General features: G+C 35.5%; 1 protein-coding gene across 1 annotated transcript in view; it reads right to left on the bottom strand.

The window, feature by feature from the left end:
- Positions 1-24,556, bottom strand: part of LOC150103000 (uncharacterized) — a 361,006-nt gene that overhangs the window by 24,783 nt on the left and 311,667 nt on the right. The window contains exon 16 of the mRNA XM_090397703.1: positions 19,585-19,732. Coding sequence (XP_090253829.1) covers positions 19,585-19,732 — 148 coding nt within the window. The remainder of the gene's footprint in view (positions 1-19,584; positions 19,733-24,556) is intronic.

The raw sequence follows: 24,556 nt of genomic DNA, 5'->3' as shown, positions 1-24,556 counted from the left end.
CCACAAAAAGAACAAGAAGATATTCAATATATAAAAACTATTGCAATTCCGTTTGTAAGTGGCATCTCCTACAAGCTCACCAGCCTCCTCAAACAACACAAAATAAGAGTAACATTTAAACCAATAGAATCTATTCATAAACTACTAAGATCTCCAAAAGACAATCACCCTTTCTATAAATATACTGGAGTTTATAATATTCCATGCTCGTGTGGCTTTAGTTACATCGGACAGACTTCGAGAAGCCTTGAAATCAGGCAAAAAGAGCACATTGGCTATGTCAAAAATAACAGACAGGACATTTCTGTCCTATCGTCCTTAACAGAAATCAAGGCCTAATACTCCCAGAGATATGGAAAACCCTAATCAAATCTTTAAAAACAAAAGAAATGAACTTTAATACAAACTACAGAAAGTTCCTCAGCAACAGCTAGCTAATCTTGTACATGTAATACGTGTTTCACGCACATTCGATACTATTTTATTTGTAATTATTGTAGTCAGTTTTTCACAGTTATTCTTGTCAGTTTTATAGTTACACATAATTGTGAGATTGTTTCAACCTATATATAAGTGCCCTGAAGATGCCAACAGTTAAAGTTTGGCGAAACTAGTTGGTTAAGTTAATAAAATTGATCAACAGTTGATCTGTAAACCAAAAATATTATTACTAATTCTCAGGATCAAGAAAATAAACCTTTATTACTTAATGTGATAGTCATCTGGGTACTGAACAAATAAGGATTGGCTGACAATTTGGGATTTAGCCAACCAAATTGTATTCTGTACTGACTTAGACCAAAGGAAAGTGATAGTATAACAAGATTTTCATGTCAGCTGGGGTGTTTCCTGGTACTTTCAACAGGGAACCATGGCAAAGTGTCAACTACTGGAAAAAAATGCAGGAAATTTCAATTAGAATAACATAAGCAAACAACAAAATGGGGAATTGGATAATGAGATTTCTTTGTGCCTATCATCTTACTAATGTTCCATTAATGAAGATTCTACTAATGAAGAAGAAGGGAAAAATGTATCAAGCGATTAAGGAAAGCAACTGACAAAGAGAGAGAGAGAGAGAAATCAGTCCTTATTAGAGATCAAAACAGCAGAGAAGGAAATGAATACCAGACATACACAAATGTGCTGGAAAATTTGGAAAGAAAAGAGCAAAGCTAATAATAATGGTTCCTGCATTTCTGTTCAGAGTATACAGTGTATTATATTATTATTATTATTATTATTATTCGTGACACCTCCAAGGAGTCCGAAGACTCATCGAGGGAGGACACCCATTGTACAACTCTCCGTCTCCACCACTACGCCGATCCTCTACTACCAATCATCTACATCTACTGCCCACCACCACAGCTAGTATTTTTCGTCTGTAAATTGCATTTCTTTCAGTCTGAAGGGCTGATTTGTCTGTATGCAGGATGAAAAACCCTGCTACCTCTGTATGAGATTGGCTAACTCACCTTCAATTGAAAAAGTCCATATAAAAATTCCTCCCATCATGACGAGAATTGAACTTAGGCCTTTTCCAATCGCGCTACAGAGGCGCTACATATACTCTGAACAGAATCCAGAGTATAGTTTAGTTCTGAAGAGAATAAAACTGAATATCATATTGAAAAGAAAAACACAGAAGAAAGTTTTAAAAAGAATTAAAGTAAATCAGATGCTCTCAGAGGTGAACTGCAGACTCAAATATACAAATATTATTTAAGAAAACAATGAATTAGTTTGAAAATTGAAACTATACCTCGAAGACTCTGAAGAAAAAATTGACTGATTCAGCCAGAGGGGCAAGTGGCAAAGTTGCTTGCAAGGATAAAAAAATCAGAACTCCATGGTGGGCTCAAGAAGTTAGAGGTATTCATAGAAAAGAAGAAACCATGCCAAATGCTCCAAAGTCACCATGTGCTCTAAGAGAATACAAAGAAAAATGTAAGAAAGCAAAGTAGTGTGTAAACAAAAGTGATGGAATGACTATGGCAAGAATATAGAAGAAATATATTATTATTATGTGACACCTCAGGGAGTCCAAGGACTCATCGCTCGCTCTATCCACTACTTAATTTTCCCACTATGACACTACTACCATCAATGCCATCTACCACCCATCATCACCAATAATTGTATGTTTTGTCTGTAAATTGTGAGTGTTCTGAAGGCTGATTTGTATGTATGCGGGATGAAAAACCCAAGTTCCTGGGAGAAAAAAACCTGCTACCTCCGTATGAGATCGGTTAACTCATATATATTCAAACATAAAGGTGGCAAAATGTATCGGAGGCTGTTGAAAACAGCTTAGAAATGGAGGCAAAGTAACGTAAAGGAAATCAGAGATAATAAACATGACATGAAAACTGAATATAACAATATTATTATTATCATTACACTGGCCAACAAAAAATTTTTTTTCCTTGCTGATTATGATCTGACACTTGTTTTTTACTAATTTGGGTGCGCTGATTTCAAATATCAAACCCATTTTTCTCTATCACATCAGGTTTTTCCTCTATGGCATTTTCTTTTTGCTATTTGTAATATTTGTAATTTGTAAGTTTTTGATAGTTTTAAGGAGGCAGTACTATTTAGAGGAACAAAAAAATCGTTTTTTTAATATTATTTTCTGAAAGTATGTACTTTTAAAAATCTGTTCCTAACTTTTTATCAAGAAATTCAAAAAATTCCCGAAGATATATCCTATTATTCAAAGCGGTGCGCAGATCAGAATTGGAGCACTCACCACTCTCGCTTGTTGGTAAATGAATAAATGCGTAAGAACCTGCAACAGCATGTACTGGCGTTTTGAATGCGAGAGAGGGCAATAACCGACCTAATACATTTAGGTGATGAAAAGTAGGCGATGACAACTGCCTAAAACAAATGTATGCATATGCATCATAGCGGACAAAGAACAATCGAAATCAGTCAATCGTTAATCGATCGTGAAAGTATGATGAGTGCTTATAACGTTTCAATAAAGTCTCTGGTTTTTTTTGTCTTGTTAATTGCATGTTAGTCGGCAGTGAAGAAAATACATCATGTCTACTACTCGAAATTGTGTTCAATAGTGTAGATTCCTTCTGCTACATTTGTGGCAGCTTTACTGTTCCCAGTCAAAGAACAAATATCACTGATTTCGTTAAGAAAGTGTACTTTGCATACTTTGATGTAAAAATTGCAGATCAGGACAAGTCATGGGCTCCAAATAAAGTGTGTAAGTCATGTGTAGAAAATTTACGACAGTGGAGCAAGGGAAAACGCCAAAAATTAGCTTTTGGCATTCCAATGATTTGGTGTGAACTGAAAAATCACGTAGACGATTGCTATTTTTGTTTAGTTCAGACTTCTGGTTATAATAAGAAGAATAAGAAAAAAATTGTGTATCCAAATCCCGACTCAGCAATTCGGCCAGTTGCTCATTCCGATGAAATAGCCATGCCAATTTATAAAGGACTTCCTTTACTTGAGAACGATTATGATCGGGATATGCCAGATGTTCTTGAGGAGCAAGACCCGGATGTTGATTTAGACAATGAAAATTTAATTTCTAGTTCTGGACCGCAACGTTTTACTCAAGCGGAATTGAATGACTTAGTAAGAGATTTGGGCTTATCAAAGGAATCATCGGAATTGTTAGCTTCAAGATTAAATGAAAAAAACTTACTGGAGCAAGATACGAAGATAACTTTTTATCGTAGCAGGGAAAGTAATCTTGTACAATATTTTAAACACGAGTGTGGGTTTGTTTACCATAACAATGTCAGGTTTACTAACTGAAATGAGTGTTGTACAATATCATCCAAATGAGTGGCGTTTATTTATCGACAGTTCAAGCAGAAGTCTCAAGTGTGTCTTACTACACAATGGGAATGTATATGGCTCAATTCCTATTGGCTATTCAGTCCACTTAAAGGAAACATATGAGGACATTAAAAAGGTTCTGAAGTTATTAAAATATACAGACCATAACTGGATCATCTGTGTGGATCTTAAAATGGTGAACTTTTTACTTGGCTTTCAAAGAGGATATACAAAGTTTCCGTGTTTTCTATGTTTCTGGGATAGTCAAGCTAGAAACCAACACTGGAGTCAGAAACATTGGCCTCTTAGAATATCCTTAAATGTTGGAGAACAGAAAGTTATAAATCAACCTTTAATCGACAGAGAAAAAATCATTTTTCCACCTCTACACATCAAACTAGGTTTTATGAAGCAGTATGTTAAAGCTTTAGATTTACAAGGTGACTGTTTCCAATACATATGTGAAAAATTTCCACGACTTAGTTATGAAAAAATTAAAGCCGGTGTATTTGATGGACTGCAAATTAGAACTTTAATGAGAGACCCAAATTTCATCAACTCTATGAACAAAATTGAGAAAGAGGCCTGGACTTCCTTTACGATGGTTGCGAATAATTTTCTTGGAAACAAAAAAGCATGCAATTACAAAGATCTAGTGGAAACAATGCTTGAAAATTTCCAGTGCCTAGGTTGCAACATGAGCATAAAGCTTCATTTCCTATACAGTCATCTTGATAGATTTCCCGAGAATTTAGGTGCTGTAAGTGATGAACAAGGCGAAAGATTTCATCAAGACTTAAAAACTATGGAATATCGGTACCAAAGAAGATGGGATTCTCACATGATGGCCGACTACTGTTGGAGTATTCAAAGGGATTGCCAAAACAGAACACACAGCAGAAATTGCTACAAACAAAAATTTATTCCCTGAAACTCATGTGTAAATAAAATTGTTATTTTTTTATAAATATTCTTGTAATTTTTAATGATTATTATTAAATAGTTATATATCTAATTATCGGCCTCTCTCGCATTCAAAGTGCCAGCACGTGCCGTTGCAGGTTCTTATGCGTTTATTTGTTTACTAACAAGCGAGAGCGGTGAGTGTTCCGATTCTGATCTGCGCACCGCTTTGAATAATATGCTATATCTTCGGGAATTTTTCGAATTACTTGATAAAAAGTTAGGAACAGATTTTTAAAAGTATATACTTTCAGAAAATAATATTAAAAAATCGATTTTTTTGATCCTCTAAATAGTACTGCCTCCTTAAAACTATCAAAAACTTACAAATTAGCAAAAAGAAAATGCCATAGAGGAAAAACCTGACGTGATAGAGAAAAATGGGTTTGATATTTGAAATCAGCACACCCAAATTAGTAAAAAACAAGTCTCATATAAAAGTCAGCAAAAATTGTGTTGGACTGTGTTATCATAGACCACTAAGGATTGGTGTGTTAATTGACTTCTGGTACCTTGTTATTTTTTCAGATAACTGGAGGATTGCCCAGTTATCTGAATTACCCCTTCTTCAAACTCCTTAATTTTTTTTTTCTTTATATATGTTGGTGGGTGCAGTCTAGCATGGTCTTGTTGGAGGATTGTCCAATTTTGATTGATTATTGTCAGCTAGTATACTCAGACAGAACAAAAAAAGCATTTACTTTAGTTGCCTTTAGGTGTATTAAACATTCAAAATTCCCACAAAGACAAAACATAATGTTTTTTTACATTGACCTCTTGCTGGGATCAGAAGTGCTGTTTCACTCAGGCTGATCTATTCATTTCATGTGCTTGAATTGTCATATAACCAATTTTCAACAAATTCATTTGACAAAATATTTCTCTGAGAATTGGCAAGCAATTTTCTAGAAATATCAATATGATACTACTGCGCTCGTTTTGGTGTTACTTTTTGAGATCTTTCTATTTAGATTTCCAACCTAATGAAGATGACACTGAATAATTTTCCTTGTGGTTTGGCCAACACCCTGGAGAGGTGCATTTTTGATGGATAGGTGACAGCCAGATACCCCTCTCAGGATTGAATGGGAGAGCTCATCTGAAATGATGCTTGTCTTCAAAAGTTATGTTACAACCTTCAAATTTTTGAACTAGTCTAATACAGTTTTTCTTTACAGCATTTTGACCTATCAATATGCATATGTTTCGAACTTTATATTATTATATAGAAATGTATATAGAAATATATTATTACAGAAATGATTATGAAGAGAAAATGATTTTCTATTCGACTGGTTCAGACCTAATAAGCATGTGCAAAAATGTTGAAAGTTTTTTCCACTTGGTTATTATTATTATTCGTGACACCTCCAAGGAGTCCAAAGACTCATCGCAGGAGGACACCTATTGTACAACTCTCCTTCTCCACCACTATACCGATCCTCTACTACCAATCATCTACATCAGCACCATCTACTACCTACCACCACAGCTAGTATTTTTTGTCTGTAAATTGCATGTGTTCTGAAGGGCCAATTTGTCTGTATGCAGGATGAAATACCCGAGTTTCCGGGAGAAAAAGCCCTGCTACTTCCGTATGAGATCAGTATGTCTTAGTATCTCCCATAATGCAAAGCACATCTCCTTGCAGACATGTATAATACTATGCATTAAAGGAAGGGCCACTACCCAGACGGGTTTCGACCTTTATTGAGGTCTCGTCAGTGGGAGCCAGACCTAGAGGTGGGTATACTAAGGTGGAAGCAATGGAGAAGTCATATTTACCTACATGAGATGCCAAAGGGTGTCTCACCTTATTACTAAATTACTCTGGATTTAGAGAAAATGTTGGAATGTTATAATATATGTAAATATGACTTCTCCGTTGCTTCCACTTTAGTATCCCCACCTCTGGGTTTGGATCCCACTGACGAGACCTCAATAGAGGTCGAAACCCGTCTGGGTAGTGGCCCTTCCCTTAATGCATAGCTTTATTCTGCAAGGAGATGTGCTTTGCATTATGGGAGATGCTAAGACAAGGAGTGATAATCCACCTTTACCACGAGTTGCTTCAGTCCTGAAGAAACTTTGTTTGCTTACATTTGGATAAAGGATTAAACTAAATTTATTATAGTCTAACCAAGTGGGAAAAAACTTCCAACATTTTCTCTAAATCCAGAGTAATTTAATAATAAGGTGAGACACCTTTTGGCAACTTGTATAGGTAAATATGACTTCTCCATAGCTTCCACCTTAGTACCCGCACTTCTGGGTCTGGCTCCCACTGATGAGACCTCAATGAAGGTCAAAACCGGTTGGAAGCTTGGGTGATGAATGGCACTGCTGTAGCCCATGAAGTTAACTGAGGCACGGCTGTTGTTGTTACCCCCTCAGATGACATATGAGCAAATGAGTGGCCCTGCTCGGTGGTGGAGTGAGCCTGCCATCGGGTAGAGCCAACGCTGAGAGTTCTTCTCAGTGGCAGGGTGAGCCTGTTACTGAAGAGAACAATGCTGAGTTTTTGGAGTTTGACCTGTAGTTGAACATTCAATAAAGGTTGAAACCGGTCTGGGTAGTGACCCTTCCCTTAATGCATAGCATTATACATGTCTGCAAGGAGATGTGCTTTGCATTATGGGAGATACTAAGACAAGGTGTGGTGAGAGCTTGGTCCATCTTTACCACGAGTTGCCTCAGTCCTGAGGATACTTCAGGAGCAAACTTTGTTTGCTTACACTTAGATAAAGGATTAAACTAAATTTATCATGTGCAAAAATGTCTGCACAAGTAAGGAACTAGATAAGAACAGAGATCTGCAAGTTGTCAAACTGTGTCATGCAGACTACAGACAAGAGCATACAAAAGAACATGCAGGTAGTTTATTATGTCTGTGCACGAATGCTAGGATTATCAGAAACAAAGGGATAAAGTTTGTTACCTTGGTCAATATGTTGACCAAGGCAACAAATGTTGGGATCTGAGTGTCTGATTCTGATAGCCAGGTCTCACTAATTCCTGAGAATCTCTCAGGAATTAGTGAGACCTGGCTATCAGAATCAGACATACTAACTGGTATCGCATGTAGAGGGTACAGAATTTTTAGGAAGGACAGACAGTATAGGAGAGGAGGGGATATGCTGCTAATGATATTAGATGACCTGAATCCATTTAATGTTAAGACCTATGATTGTAATATTAGTAACAGTTTTTCATGTGGCAGTGAGTTTGAAGCTGTCTGGTGTGAGGTGGAATCTAACAAGATCAAATACATGGTGGGGGTGTTGTTACAGACCTGGTGGATTGGTTGCTAGTGATGAAGAAATGCATCACCAATGCATCCACACTGACTGCATAGCAGTAAACTCTCATGAGAAGAATGAAACTGAATTTATTGAGCTGTTGCAAGACAACTTCCTCAAGTAGCATGCGGCAGAAGGAACTCAAGATCAAAGAGTGTTAGATTTGATTATAGTGTCAGAGGGTGTTTCAGTTAAAGACATAACTATTCTGCCTCCAGTTGCTGAACATGATCATGTGGCACTCACTTGGGAAGTGGTTAAGTTTATGAATGTTCCATTCAGAAAAGGTTAAAACAAAGCAGGAAATTATGACCAACTGAGGAGTACATCGAGTTCAGCACAATGGTATTGGTTGTTGGATGGGAAGAATATCATGGGAAGCATTTAGAAAATAATTAAATGATGCAATATCAAAATGTGTCCCAAGAGTTGAAAGAATAAATAGGATAGGAGTCATAATATGTAATTAAGAAAGAGATTCATAAGAAAAAAAAGATGATGTGAAAAGAATATCTGTACATAAGGATGATGTCAATTATGATAATCATAAGCGGCAGGCCAGAAGAGTCACAAGTGTTTTATGGAAAGCTAAGTCTGAGTATGAAAATAAACTGGCTCCATAAGTTAAAGACAACCCAAAAGAATTCTATCGTTATGCTGAAAGTAAAAGAAAGAATAAATTTGAAAGAATAACTCTTCTGAATGCAGATAGTGTGAGGGTGACAGATACAGAAAGATTGTTCAACCAAGGAGTGCCCATTTTGTTAAAAGCTATCAACCTCCTGTACACAACATTGAGCTCACTGCTGCCTCTTCACTGTATGAGAAATTCATGTATATGAGGAGGAAGTACTAGAGCTACTGCACAAATTAAATAAGAATTCTGCAATAGGAACTGATGGGATATCAGCATGAATGCTAAAAGAATGTTCAGCTGAACTGGCTATTCCTTTGACCAAGCTAAATAATTTGAGTCTCAGAACAGGGAAGATTCCAAAGGAGTGGAAAGAATGTAGGGTAATCCAATTGCACAAGGGTGGTGAAAAGGCTGACATATCCAACTGTTGACCAATCAGTATCTCAGGAATGGTAGTGAAGATTTTGGAAAGTTGGTCAGGGGTTGCATACAGAAATTGGTTGACAGAGAATCTCTACTTTGCAATGAACAGCATGGGCTTACTAAGGAAAGGTCATGTTTTAGCAACTTGCTCACATTTAATAATAATGTTATCTGAGTTAGACAAGGGGAATTAATACACCATGATACTTTTGGATTTTGACATGGCTTTAGACAGAATATAAGAGCATGGAAGATGTTGGATAAATTGGAGAATATGGGATTGGATTATGAAATATTGGCATGGATAAGAGGATGGCTGACTGTCAGTTATCCAATGTTGTAATATATGGGTGTGTGTGTGAATCTGCAGGGATTCAAGGTAGCCAGAGGTGTGACTCAAGGATTAGTCCTTGGTCCAGTTACTCAATTTGTACATTAATGACATTTGGAAAGTGTGACATGAGACATGCAGCTATTTGCTGATGATGATGCAAAGATAGGTAAGGTAGGTAAGATCAGTGGCGCACCCAGAGAGGGGGCCAAGGGGACCTGCCCCCCCCCCCCCCCCAAAAAAAAAAGAAAAAGGAAAAAACACCAGAAAATTTTCCAAATATCTTTATCTAATTAAAATTCATTTTTTTAAAATTTATATTGTATCTTCTATTTCTATACTACTTATGAATTAGCGGCCACATAAGGCGGAAATACCGTATAGCTCTTGGGAATCACAGCCGCTGTGAACGCAAGGCGAACGAAGTAGTGCTCTTGAGGACCAAGCGCTACTTTGCTTGCCCGAGTCGGGCCAAAGAAGATCACTGGTATCATGTATTGGCGATCACTGCAGATGCTCAGTCATAGTCGTATGCAATGCAGTGTGCATTCCCCCTGCCTCCCCAAGATTAAATCTTAAGTGCTCAGCCCCCTCCAAGATTAAATCCTGAGTGTGCTACTGGGTAAGATAATCAGGAATGCGGCTGATATGCAGTATTTACTGAATGATTTGAATAGGCTGGAACTGTGGGTATGTGAAAACAGCCATCAGTTCAATGTGAATAAATGTCAGGTCATGCACTTTAGTGTGATTAGATATCCAATGCTGTATTATATTGGTGGGATTATGCTAGAATAAACTGATCAGACCAGGGATCTTGAAGTTTTAGTAGAAAGAAATACTATTCACAGGAGGCCATACTATTCACAGCTGGTGTGAACAGTATGGCCTCCCTCAATGAGGAAATTAAAGTTCAAAGGTCAGCAAAAATTGTAAATACAATTCAGAGAATAATTGCAATGCAGAAATGAACCTTGACATGTAAACATAAGGAACTTATTTTGCCTCTTTACAATGACTTGATAAGACCTCACTTGGATTATTGTGCGCAGATCTGGCCTCCTGGTTTCTGTGGTGATTCTGATACAGTAGAGAGAGAGTACAAAGGAGTGTTAAAAATGATATCAGGATTATGGAATACTTATGAAGATAGATTGAGAATTTGTAGGCTGCAGACGCTAGCAAACGGGTGAAAGAGGAGTGATATGATTGAGGCTTTTGAAAGAGTTATACAGAATTTCAGTAGATGGAATTTTTCATTTTATGGAGGATGGAAAAAGGATGCGAGGACATCCTTGGAAGTTGAGAATGCTGTCAAGAAGGGGATGAGGGCTAGATTTTTCTCCCCTATAGTGGTGTGATTGGAATGGAGTGCCAATGGATGTTCTTTGTGCAAGTAATGTGAATAAATTTAAGAACAGGTATGACAGCTGGTGTGAATAGTATGGCCTTCCTCGATGAGTTCCTGACTCTCTGGAGGTCTCTTAATAATAATCATAGTAGTAGTAGTTTCAGTAGTACTACACCTCCATGGAGTCAATGACTCATTACACACAGTTCATCATACTGCGACTTGAATGCATTCACTTCCAAGCAATGCATTACAACTGCCCATAACTCTCCACACAAAACACATACTCCTCACTCCCTTCCTTATACAGCTTCGAAGGATGGCCTCTTGTTCTTCGACCCATTCCATAAATCTAATCCATATTAATCCGGTAATAACCCCTTAACAAATGACATGTCCCCCCCCCATCCATCGTGCATTCCCGCAATCTGTCTTCACATTCTACATTTCAGAAACCATCTTGGTCAATTGTTGCTAAATATGTTCCAACATCTCTTCATCCTCTTGAAAATTCTGTGACCAAATCATAGCCTTATACAAGGGAATCATAACATCCTTACTTCTACATGTGAGCATTTTTCGCATCATTCCCATAACATGCTGTGCTGTCCTCACAATTTTCATAAAATGTCCTTGAAATTTCAGGTCTTTATCCACCAACATTCCCCACCTCCTCTAAGATATCCTTCCTCAATGTTATACTCTACATTCCATCTGTTCCAAACTTTAAAATGCAATACTTTGCTACACTGAACTGGTAGCCTCATTCATTTGCCCATTCAGAAAGTCTATTCAACTCCCCTTGTAAGGCTAGTCCACTTGTAGTTCTTCCCAACTTTGCATCATCTACAAACAACTGTATATCACCATTCAAGCCATTCCCAATATCATTTGCATGTGCAAATTAAACAGCAATGATCCCAAAACAGACCCACAGGACACACCAATGGTGATGGCCTTCCTCCAGGATATCACTCTCGCACACATAACTGTCTGATACCTATCAGACAGCCAATCTCTAATCCAGTGACAATTTATGTTGCTGTTTAATTACCAGCTTGCCATGTGGCAATCTATCAAAGGCTTTAGCAAAATCTAAATATACCGCCATGTATGCTTCTTCTTTATCCAATGCACCTGTCACCTTGTTACTGCAACTCCAGACACACACATGTTTACAGTAAATACTTATTTATATACTTGTGATTTATTCTTAGGAAAATTAAACCTGTTAAACTTTGAAGTCAATGCACCATCACAGTTATGCATCAAACATTCTAACCAATCAATAACAAAAATAAAATCATACATAAAAATAGATAACTTACTCTTCCCAACTGATTTTAACATAATAGGTATGATAATGAAATAATGAATCATATTTTAAATAAGTAGAAAAACTTAAAAAGAAATAGGAAAATGTCCAGAATTTCATTTGTTAAAACCTTAGAAATAAGTCAGCAGGGAAGGCAAAAACGTTTACCAGCTTTATCGATTCTGTTGTCTATTTCCATATTTAGTTTACCATTTTCACTAAAAATCGTGCCTAAGTAGCTGAAATGTTTTACTTGTTTACTATAGGTTCTCCATTCACAATACATTTGATATTTTCAATGCTTCTGTCTATTTTTATTTAGAAGTATAACATCATCCTCATAAAGCAAAGAGCTGAGATTAACATCTCCAATTTTGATATCAGGTTTAATACCACTTTCCTTCATAATGTGATCCATATAGATAATGTACATCCTTGTCTGACATCAGATTTAACATTAAACCATCTTCCTCTACTCCCTTCATTTCTAACTGCTGACTTACAACTCAAATAAAGAATAAACATTATTTGATATAATGCCCCATTGACACCATATAACTGTAGTGTTTTGAATAGATTTTCTCTTGGTGCCCTGTCATGAGCTTTTCCGAGATCTACAAAACTTAAATACAGATCATTGTTATATTCACATGATTTCTCAACTATTTGTTGTAACGTGAAAATTTGATCCAGACATTTGGCCTGAATCCAGCTTGTTCTTCACAAAGCTTCCCTTCCACAATTCTCAACTGTTTCTCAAGTATACTTGAATAAATCTTACCAGGACCACTCAGTAGGGAAGTACGTCTGTAATTCTCACATTCAGTTTTATTTCCCTTTTTTATATATGGGTACTATGAGAACTCTACTAAAATCATCTGGAATTCGTCCTTCTGTCCAGGCCTTCTGAACTATACACAGCAGCCACTGTAAGACTTTTACACCTCCATACTTGAGCATTTCTGGTCAAATATCATCCACATTTCAGGCTTTTGATGGCTTTTTCTACTTCAAGTATGGATATGTATTCCTGACTGCATCCCTGTTGAGTGTTTTTTACCACTGTGCTATAACTGCTTGTTTCATTTAGCAATTTCACAAAATAATTACTCCATACTTCAAGGATATCTTTTACTCCAGTTTTCATGTCATTATTTTTATTTATTTTCTATGTTCTTACCAAAGTCTTCCCATGACTTTTATTTAGCTATTTTTGCACAGTGCTTTCTTATATTTGTCTCTGTATTTTCTAAGAGCACAAGCTGATTTATTTGCCAGGAACTTTTGATATGCTTTCTTCTTTTCCTTCACTGCCTCTCTAACTTCTTGTGTCCACCATGGAGTTCTGATTTTTCTATCTTTGCGGACAACCTCACCACATGCCTCTCTGGCTGAATCAATTAACGTTTTCTTCAGGACTTGCCACTGAATCTCCAAGATTTGGTTCCTATTCTCAAACTCTTTCATTTTTTCTTGAATAATCTTTGTGTATTTTAGTCTACAGTTCACATCTGAGAGCTGCTCAACTTTTATTCACTTTAAAACTTTCTTACATGTTCTTCTTTTCAATACGAAATTCTATTTTATTTTGCTCAAGACTAAATGGTTATCACTTCCAATTTCAAATCCTCTGTACACTCTGGTGTTCTGCACCAGGTAGAAAACATCACTATCAACAATAACGTAGTCAATGAAACTTTTCTTATTCCTTGCACTTTCTCTCCATGTAAATTTGTGTAAATTTTTTTGTTGGAACATGGTGTTAGTAATAATCAGTCCATGTCCTGAGCAGAAATCCAACAGGTATTTGCCATTATTATTAGCTTTGCTCTTTTCTCCAAATTTTTCCAAAATATTTTTGTATGTCTGACAATCATTTCCTACTCTGCTATTTAGATCCCCAACAAGGACCAGCTTTTCCTTTTACATTGTGTCAGTTGCTTTCTCTAAAGCCTCAAAACATTCCTCCACTTCTACCTTAGTAGAACCTTCTGTGGGACCATAGGCACAAATAAGTCTCATTGTCCAGTTCCCCATTCTCATATTTGCCTACATTACTCTACTTGAGACTGACTGCCATTCAAGAAGATTAGCCTCGTATTTTGTGTTGAATACTATGGCTACTTCTTCTTTTCCTTGATTGTCATTGCCTGAATATAACATTTTGTATTTATTGCTCAGAAAGATCTCACCAGTTTTTGTCATTTTTGTTTCAGTCACCCCTATTATGTCGATCTGGTACTTATCGACTTCCTCAGCTAGCTCCATTTCTTTGCCATTCATGCTTCTTACGTTGATAGCACCAATCTTTAACTCTGGTGATGTTGAGTTGGGGTTTGTTTTCAGATTTGTTCCAGTAGCTGACTTTTCGCTGTTTGCCCTGGTTCCCTGGCTAAAACAACGGGGGCCTTGTTTAACCGAGCGACGCCCCAACACGAAATTCTCTCATGTTGTACCATCATTATATATTTTGGTTTAAGCTAATAAGAATACAATTTGGTCAGCTAAATCCCAAATTGGCAGCCCATCCTGATTCGTTCAGTATCCAGGTAGATACTTAACAGGGTACACTATGAGAAGGTGAGGATTGAATATTAGGTCAGAAGCCCTGGTCAGTTCTCCGTATTCCTTTAAAGGCTATGTGAAGGTCTCCTCTCAGTTATACAGCTTTGACCCTTAAGCACCCCTAATTCAAATACAGTATTAGTAAAAACACTTATCCGCAACTATTTACTTACCTACAAACTTATCTGCCAGCCTGGTTGGCCAAGTGGTTAGCATATCTGCTCTCCAACCAACAGGTGGTGGGTTCAAATCCCAACATATGCATGAATATTTGTAATTGTCTTTGTCTTTAGGTTGGAGATGAACTTTGTCGCCCAGTGTGAGACCACTACGCAACTTACTGGCGGTCTGAAGTGGCTTGAAAAACCATTTCAGCCTTTTAAACAATCCAGAAACCCTGTTATAGAGACCGAACATGGTTTCTGGACTATGTAAAAATAAATTTAAAAAATATAAAATATATATAAAGAATTAATAAAAATAGGGGAAATATTTTCTTAATTCATCAGAGCTATGAATGCACTTTAGGTTTACAAAATCCTTTCATGTGTCCCCCCCCCAAAAAAAAAGAATCAATTAAAAAGAATATCACATATTAAAAATACTGGAGCAAGAGAATTCTAAAACTAAGATTACAAAGATGTGGCTTCTTGCCCATTTCCTATACCAATTAGGATATTTCAAGCTTTAACTATTGATATATTGGGACCCTTACTCACAACAAAACAAGGAAATAAATGCATCCTTGTGACTTGATATGCTATCATGATATTGGGCTTCTTGCCCATTTCCTATACCAATTAGGACATTTCAAGCTTTAACTATTGATATATTGGGACCCTTACTCACAACAAAACAAGGAACTAAATGCATCCTTGTGACCTGATATGCTATCATGCTTTCTAGATGCAGTGACTATAAAGGATCAGTCTGCTAAAACTGTAGCTAATAAATTTTTGAATTTGATAAATTCAAAGTATGATACCACTCAAATACTTTTATCTCACCAAGAAGCAAATTTTACAGGAACTTATGCTGCGATTATGTAATTATCATATATAATGAAACTCTTTTATTACACCTTACAATCATCAAAGTCATGGCTTATGTGACAGGCTTTAAAACAGACTAGCTGATGCTAAGATGTGTGATTGGGACCCTTATTTACTTACTTGTAGAACAGCAATCCATTCTGTTATAAAGGAAAAAGAAAAATACTGCTTTTGTGTTATATAGTTATGATCATAACTTTCCAAATGTGTTATCAACAAATATTAACTCAGGTTTTCTTGATGTCAATGAATATCTTGAGGATGCAGTAGAAAGAAACTCAGTTGTTCATGAAATTACAGCAGAAACTAGTAAACTTAGTCTCCAGAAAATGAGAGCATTCATAAACAGATATAGAAAAGATGATATTCTTACTCCTGGTGATTTAGTGCTTTTAGATAGTAAGATTAGTCTTAAAAATATTGGTAAATTAGTTAAAAAGGCATCAAGTCCATTAAAGGATATTAGAAAAGTTGTCTCCAATAAATTATATAAGATATAGAATCCAATTAAAATACTAAATATGCATTCTGATAGGCTAAGATTATTACCTATTAAGGAATGATATACAGCTTAATATGTTTTGGAAGATAACTTAAATAATAAAGTAAAATAAAATATAAAAATAATAAAATAAAAAAGCAAACGCGGGTGTCCTCCCGCGATGAGTCTTCGGACTCCTTGGAGGTATCAGGAATAATAATAATAATAATAAATCTTATAATAATAAAACAAGATGCCAGTTTAATTATTTTTCAGAAAATTCAAGAAGACAAATCCATAATAATAATTACAAAAGTTCATGGGGTTGAAAGGGGATGGATGTGCAATATATGATCCTCTCAATAGGATCACTGAGACTCTCTTTTCCAGTTCAACTCTCATCCATGTAGTGAACACTGGAACTTAAGCAACCAGGTGGAAGATTGAGTACTAATCCCAATGGGAGCTTGGTCAGGTACAAACAAAGGAAGGGAAACTTGGGGCAAGTTTGGAGGCTCTAAGGTGGCAGCTCTATCACCAAACTAGGCTGTGGATGGCTCGTAACCAACCCAGCTGAATCTTCCTCTTACTCCAAAGTCTCAGAGCAGGTCAAAGACTAGCCAAAACTCTAATAAAAAGAAATATCATATTAGCAGTAATAACAGAAAAAAATTAAAAACAAAAAAAAGGTTCAGATAAATACATCCATATTTATACAGTGGAATCAAAAAGTAAGAAAGAGCAAAAGCAGGAATAATGATTTTTATTCGTAAATCAATTGCGAAGATGTCACATATTACAAATACTGGAGTGAGAGAATTCTAGAACTAAGATTACAAATAGGTCTTGGCTTTGTAGCTATTACTGATGACTATGCCCCAGATGAAGGAAGATAACAATGCCTTCTATTCAGATTTACAAAAAAAAAAAAAGATAAAATCAGCCCCAAATGATTATCTATTAATAATGGGAGATTTTAATGCAAGAGTAGGAAACATTCGACTTGGTACAAATATAGGAACTAATGGTGAAACTACATGCAACAGATTTATTTATTTAACGTATGGCTCACACATGAAAAGTTATATTACATTAATCCTTAATATATATGGACATAGTAATAGACATATGTACAATAATAAGACATAATACAGTCATAAAAGAGACACTCAAGAATAGGCTACAACTGAATGTCTAGGTTGATTATCCAGTAAACTGCACTTGGTGTAGCACGGATGAAGTCTGACAGGTTTCCACTGTATGCACGTTGGACATATTCTGCAGTAATATGATTAATTGTCTGGCAGGGTGATCAACAGTCACACCTGGGTGAGGCAATCATGCCCCATTTGTAAAGGTGGTCTGCATATCTGCCATGGTCAGTGTGGATTCGGTTAAGGGCCGACCAAGTTTTCCGAGGTAGATCAAAACCCGAAGGTATCTGTGTTGGGTCCACCAATTCATGGAAGATCCCTGTTGAAGTGTTACACCAGGGCTCTTTCCACTTCTCCTTCATGTTGAAACTTGTCTCTGCAAGATTTTTTGCTGTTAAGATTGGAGGGTGCCTTGACTTTAGCCTATTTATTTCTACGGTGGGATGTCTTCATGGATTGGAAGATTTTGGATTTCCATGATTTTGCTGTATTCATTTAGAAGAAAGTTGGACCTGTGGATGTGTGGAGGCAGGATGTTGCTTAGCACTGGGAGCCAGTAGGTCGGGGTTGATTTTACAGTTCCAGAAATAAGGAACATAATGGTGTTAAGCAGGGCATCAAGCAAATACACATGGGCACTGTTCAGCCATGAGGGTGAGAAATATTCAGCTGTAGAGTAAATGAGGCCAACAGCAGTGCAGTGGACTTAGGGTTTTCTCCACATGTAATTATTTAAAAATTACTAATATATTTTTCAAGCATAAAAATTTCCATAAATTTGCTTGTGAAAGAAACCTAAAAATTATAATAAGCTATACAGTAGCTAATAGAAAAACAGCTAATATGATACTAGATAGCTGAGGATTTAGAAGTGCAGAAATAGAATCAGATCATTACCTATTACAAGGAAAATTAAGTATTTTTCTGTACTAAGCAACTGCTGTACTAAACAGCCATTGTGTCACTTGAGTTTAACTTTGAATCTCAGTAATGAGCGGCATTCATGTTAATTGTGAGTTTATCAAACAGCTGTCACCAGGAAATGAGTATGGCAGCCAGGGAGCCAGCAAGCAAGAGAATAGTGAAAGAAGGAGAGCTGAAAAGGGAAAAAAAAAATGTCGAGTTAATCTTTATCTACTTTCTAAGGTGGAAATGTGAAGTTAATATTAAAGGAAGTGAAATCAAGCCTTCATATATTAATGAGAATGTTACAGCTCAATTGGAAAGCATGTGCCATATGATCGATGAAGTAAGATGGAATCGGCAGTAAAGTCCTTTTTCTTGGAACTGCTCAATTAAATGTATTCTTATTTTTTGTGAGAGTGATTATTTTTCAGGGAACTTGCTCGATAAAAGATACATACAAGTCAAATGAGAATCTACTTCTTTTATGGCGATCTAAGGAATCTGAGAAGCAAGACAGGATGAATCTGAGAAGGAAGACAAGAATGAATGAATGCATAGAAATAAAAAATCAAATAAATTAAATAAAAGAAGATAAACAGGGACAACGATGAGATAAATGCTGCATATGAAATTTCCATACAGTAAAGTGAAATTGCAATTTTTACCTGAATATTGTATGTTTCTTGAATAGTTATTCAAGTATATTATACATTCCATATTTATGTTGTGAAATATTGTAAATAATATTTTGGTCAAGAATTAATGAAAAGTATATATAATTATAAGTGCATATACTGACAATTTTCTCTGCCCTCACATTAAATAAGAATTTAAAAGTTACAGGTATACAGAATATTAGAAATTATTTACTAATTGTAATTATATAGAAAAAATGAGTTCATGTCTCCTTAGAGAGATAAAAAAACTGTATCTACTGTATATATGTTTAAATTTTTTTTAATACTTGAGCTTCATTCTTTGGAAAACAAGTGCTGATCTCTGAAGACAATGCACCATCATAGATATGAATCTAAAACATTCTAACCAACCAATAAACAAAAATAAAATCATATATAAATATAGCTGACTTACTCTTCACAACTTTTCTTTTCCTTTAATCCTTTCCTTAAATGAATACTCTTCACAACTAATTTTAACATAAAGGTTAAATACAGACAAAGGTGGGGTTAATACTATTAATGTGCATAAAGTTTTATGCAGCCATTCACCTGTGTAGTTAATATTGTAAAAAAAAGAAGAAATGTAAAAATTTGTATTAAAATATTTTTACCTCTGCCCACTGAAAAGAGTAGTAGGAAGCTGGATATCCATCACAAAAAATGAGTGGAAAATTACACAGATGATAATCTTTTTTGTCTAACTGAAAAGGAATAAATTCTTCCCAAACCTTCTTCATCGCATCCAACCAGAAATCTCGTCTAAAAAAGAAAAAAGTGTATATATATATATATATATATATATATATATATATATATATATATATATATATATATATATATATATATATATATAATAGAATATATTTAAATTTATAGAATCTTACAGCAAATCATTTATATTATGAATACACTAAACTGCAAAATATCTTGGAACCTTCAAACCAGAAGCACTGAATATAATTTGATTTCCATATTGATCATATTTATTTGGAGGATGTGGAAATACTTATAAGAAATCTTAAACTGGAAATAACTTGTTCAGAAAATATAGGAAGAACTATTTCAGACTGCATTTCTGTTTTCTTCTATATCTCTGAGTTTAAGCACATTAAGATTGGTCTATTTTCATTGTCAGTGGTTACAGTCCACTAATTTTAACTCTTCAAGTTATTTATGATAATGTAAAATAATCATAATGACTTCATATAATATAATAACAATAATACAAGCATCTCCATGGAGTCTGAAGATGGATCATGGGAGGCCCACACTAATATTATATGCATAATACCTATCATATCACTTCTTAGACTCAACTAATGACAAAGCACTCATGACCACTTCTGGCAATCCATTCAAAAATCTAAGTGAAAAATTTGGTCTTCATGCTCTTTTTAGGTGTGTTCATACACAACTTCCAGGTTGACTCCTTGTTCTTTAGTCTTTGTCATGTATTGAACAATTTCTCTGCATCAATTTTATAAAATTTCCTCTAGTAACTTGTATGTTTATATCATATCTTCTCTTTTCTGCCTGTCAACCAAATTTTGTATTCCACAAATTTTCAATCTATCCTCAGATGGAGGATTTCACAGTTCTGTCACCTCTTTTATAATTTATTTCAGAATCTTCTATGCTACTTCCTGATAGATGTGGCCATATCAAAGCTTTATAAACAGGAAGAACTAAATTCTTATTTCTACTTGTCAGTGTTTTCCTCAACATCTAAGTGATATGTTAAGCTATTTTGTCCATTTTTGCAATATGTATACCCCTGTGAACTGGGGTAATGACATCACTTTCAAAATCTCTAACTTCACCAATTTCCTCAAAAACAAATAATAAATATTATAAATAATATTTATATTTATATTTTGGTTGACATGTATTTATGACTGCTTTTCTACTAAATTAGGTGAATTTTTTAATGAGAGAGAGTCAGTGTAGCTATTGTTATTCTTTAGAGCAGTGTTTCTTAAAGTGTGGTTTGGACCCCCAGGGGGTCTGCGAAAGGTCTTCAGGGGGTCCGTAGCAATTTTCAGCTATCCATCATTAATGCATGGAATAAAATTTAAGTTTGAGATCGTAAAACGTTCCTATTGTATCATTGAATAAGGTACAGAGACATCTGCAGGCTGTGTAATATGTTTCTCGACAAACAGTGCAATTAGAGACAACTGGGATAAAAACGAAACTAATGAATCGCATGACCCCTCCCACATAAAATGCTGTATAGTAGACAATCAAAACCATATGGTTCACCGGCAACATATGGTTTTGTTTGAGTGAACGTGTTAAAACTAAGAAATATATACTGAATGTGTTTCAGATATTATATAAGGAATTCGGTTGAAGAGAATTAGCATTTCAACTGAATTGTCAGCTTGTCTTTGTCAATTAGTAGTGCGATCTTTTGTTAATACCACACCAATCATATGAATGCCTTCATAGCTGCTTTATCTCTACTGGCTTACCATTGCTGTCTGTTTCGAGTTCTGCTTTCACTAGCCATTTGTTGAAGGACTGTTCGATAAATACGGTAATTTTTTTTAGCTTTCAAATTCTTAAGGATCATGGGTTAAAGACTGGATTTTTAAAACGCGCAAAAGAGAGGAACATAGTAGATACAAGTAGCTGTCAGCAACAAGAAAATGTTGATATTGTATCTGGATCAAGTGAAATTGATAAGTGTGTGTCGATTGACATCTCCAAAGAACCAACTAGGAAGAAGATGAGAAAACTTCGTAAGTACGATATAAATTACTTGAAATGTGGATTTTCATGGACGGGAAATGAAGAGGAACCTATTCCATTATGTGTAATTTGCGGTGAAACTTTAAAAAATGAAAGCATGAAATCATGTAATTTAAATTGCCATTTTGAATCGAAATATAATGAATGCAAGGACAAACTTGTCAAATTTTTTCAAAATAAACTAAAAAATTTAAAAGAATCTCAAAAAGTGATGTCGATCGTGTCAGGAGGTGAAAACATGAAGGCTTCAGAAGCTTCATATTGTGTGTCGCTATTAATAGCAAAAAGTGGTGCAGCGGAAACAATTGGTGAAACTTTGGCCAAGCCTGCTGCAAAAATAATAGTGGAAATTATGATCAGAGATAATGCAAAAAGATCTTTTGATCGGATTTGCCTTTCAAATAGTACCGTTCATCGAAGAATCACTGAAATGGCTGAAAATATAAAACAAACATTGTTATCCGATATACAGGGTGTTCGGGATAAATTTGACATATTTATAATTAATTATATTTTTCCGTAAGTTACATGTATTAACACACACTTCTCTTCATTTAAAAGTTTGGACCCTTCTTCATTCATATACAAGATGTCAGAAAGGATGGATAGCTGGAACCCACCTGAATCATGGAAGAGAATAACTTGTATCATGATGATTCGTGCCCGCCATCAAAATAAGGATATTACGACTGCTGCCCAATGCTCCCTGAATACAGTAAAAACAATCAGGCATGAACTAGAGACTTGCAATGGTGACTACGAGGATGTAGCAAGAAGAAAGATCCCTAGCAGACGATCTGATTGCGTTCGTACAGCAGAATTCCTCGCAAATCTGCAGGAACAGGTGTTGAAGAACCCTGGCATTGGAATTCGGGCTTTGTTCGTGGAGTTGCTAACTGTAGTCAAGCCCTGGATAACAAGGGTAGCCAATGGTAGGCCGTATGTATGGCAGCAGGATTCGGCCCCTTGCCACACCTCTGGGAAAAGTCAAAAATGGTTGTCTGAAATTTTCTACGACTTCACCAGTCCAAATGTTTGGCCTCCAAACTCCCCAGACCTTAACCCCATGGATTATTTTGTATGGGGCGCAGTTGAAAAAGACACCAATCGCACTTCCAGTAATACAAAAGCCCAGTTAATGGATAAAATTAAAACAGTTTTTGCGGCCCTTCCCAGGGAGACTGTAGCATCAGCTTGTTCGAGGTTCCGAAGCAGAATTGAAGCTGTGATCGATGCTAATGGTGGTTATTTTGAGTAAATCTTGTTGATAGTATTGTAATTAACTCTGCCTGTAATGTTTTTTTGTCAATTCATTAAATTTAATAGATACAAAGAAGATTTTCTTTTTCCTTACAAAACTGTCAAATTTATCCCGAACACCCTGTACATAAGAGTCGTTATTATGCGTTGCAGGTAGATGAATCCACCGACATTACAAATTTTGCAAATCTTCTAGTGTTCATTAGGAACAAAAAAAAATCAAAAAATTCATGACGACCTTTTATATTGCCAACCCTTGCCAGAACATACAACAGGAGAAGAAATATTCAACAGTATAAATACCTTTATGCATCAAAACAAGCTTGATTGGAAAAGTTGTGTTGGAATAAGCATGGACAGAGCGAAATCCATGGTCGAATCTAAACAAGGGCTTGTTTAAAAAGGATTCAAGCTGTTGCACCAAATGCAAAGTCGACACACTGCTGCATACACAGGGAGGTTTTGGCTACACATATGATGTCTACGGACCTCAGAAAAGTTCTTGATGAAGCTGTAAAAATCATAAATTATATTAAAGGCTGTCCTCTAAACGCCTGACTTTTCTCTCAACTTTGCAAAGAAATGGAAAGCAACTATACACAACTTCTTTTCCGTACTGACGTTCGTTGGCTTTCTCGTGGAAAAGTCCTCACTTGTTTATTTGAACTTTGGAATAAACTACAAGTTTTTCTTGATGAAAAGTTTGAATTGAAAAAGCATTTACATAATTGGAAATGGCTCAGTCAATTAACATACCTGGCAGATATATTTACTGTATTAAATAGTCTTAATTTATCTTTGCAAGGCAAGGAAATTTCTATATTTCATGTCCAAGATAAAGTGAACGCCATGTTGGCAAAAATGAAGTTATGGCAAAAGCAGGTTGGTGATGGAGAATTTGACGCGTTTCCATCGCTTCATGAATTGCTCACAAGTTCAAATGAACAAATTGATGATGATGTGAAAATTATTATCATGCAGCATTTAAAAAGCTTACAAAAGAATCTAGAAAAGTATTTTCCTGAATTGGACATTAATATTGAGTGGATAAGATACCCTTTCAATAAAAACAAATTTATGGCAAAGGGTCTATCATCAATAGAAGAACAACAACTTTTAGAACTAGCTTCTGATGGTTTCCTAAAAAATAAATACAGTGAGAATACATTATCATCATTTTGACTACAAATACAGAATTAATTTCCTGAATTAACAGATGAAGCTCTAAGGTTCATTTTTCTATTTCCAAGTTCATATCTGTGCGAAGTTGGATTTTCGGCCCATGTAGATATTAAGACAAAGAAGAGGAATCGCATTATAGATGTTGAACCGCATCTGAGATTGAAATTAACAACTATAGAGCCAAATTTTGCTGAAATTTTATCTCATCATAAGCAATTTCATTCCTCTCATTGATGATAAATTATTTCAAGTAAGTAAAACTTTATAGTATCTTTATAAAGTTTGTTCTATTAAAAATAAATCATATTTTTTGTTTACATGAACATATAAATTCATATAAAATAGATATTTAATTTTTTAATATTTTAACTTAATTTATTCATTTTA

The sequence above is a fragment of the Typopeltis vanoorti genome, chromosome 9 (genome assembly GCF_054136105.1).
Source record: "Typopeltis vanoorti isolate ZY-2024b chromosome 9, IOZ_Tvanoo_1.0, whole genome shotgun sequence".
Lineage (NCBI taxonomy): Eukaryota > Metazoa > Arthropoda > Arachnida > Uropygi > Thelyphonidae > Typopeltis > Typopeltis vanoorti.
The sequence above is the reverse complement of the archived record's forward strand: the minus strand, read 5'-3'. Positions and strand labels throughout refer to the sequence as shown.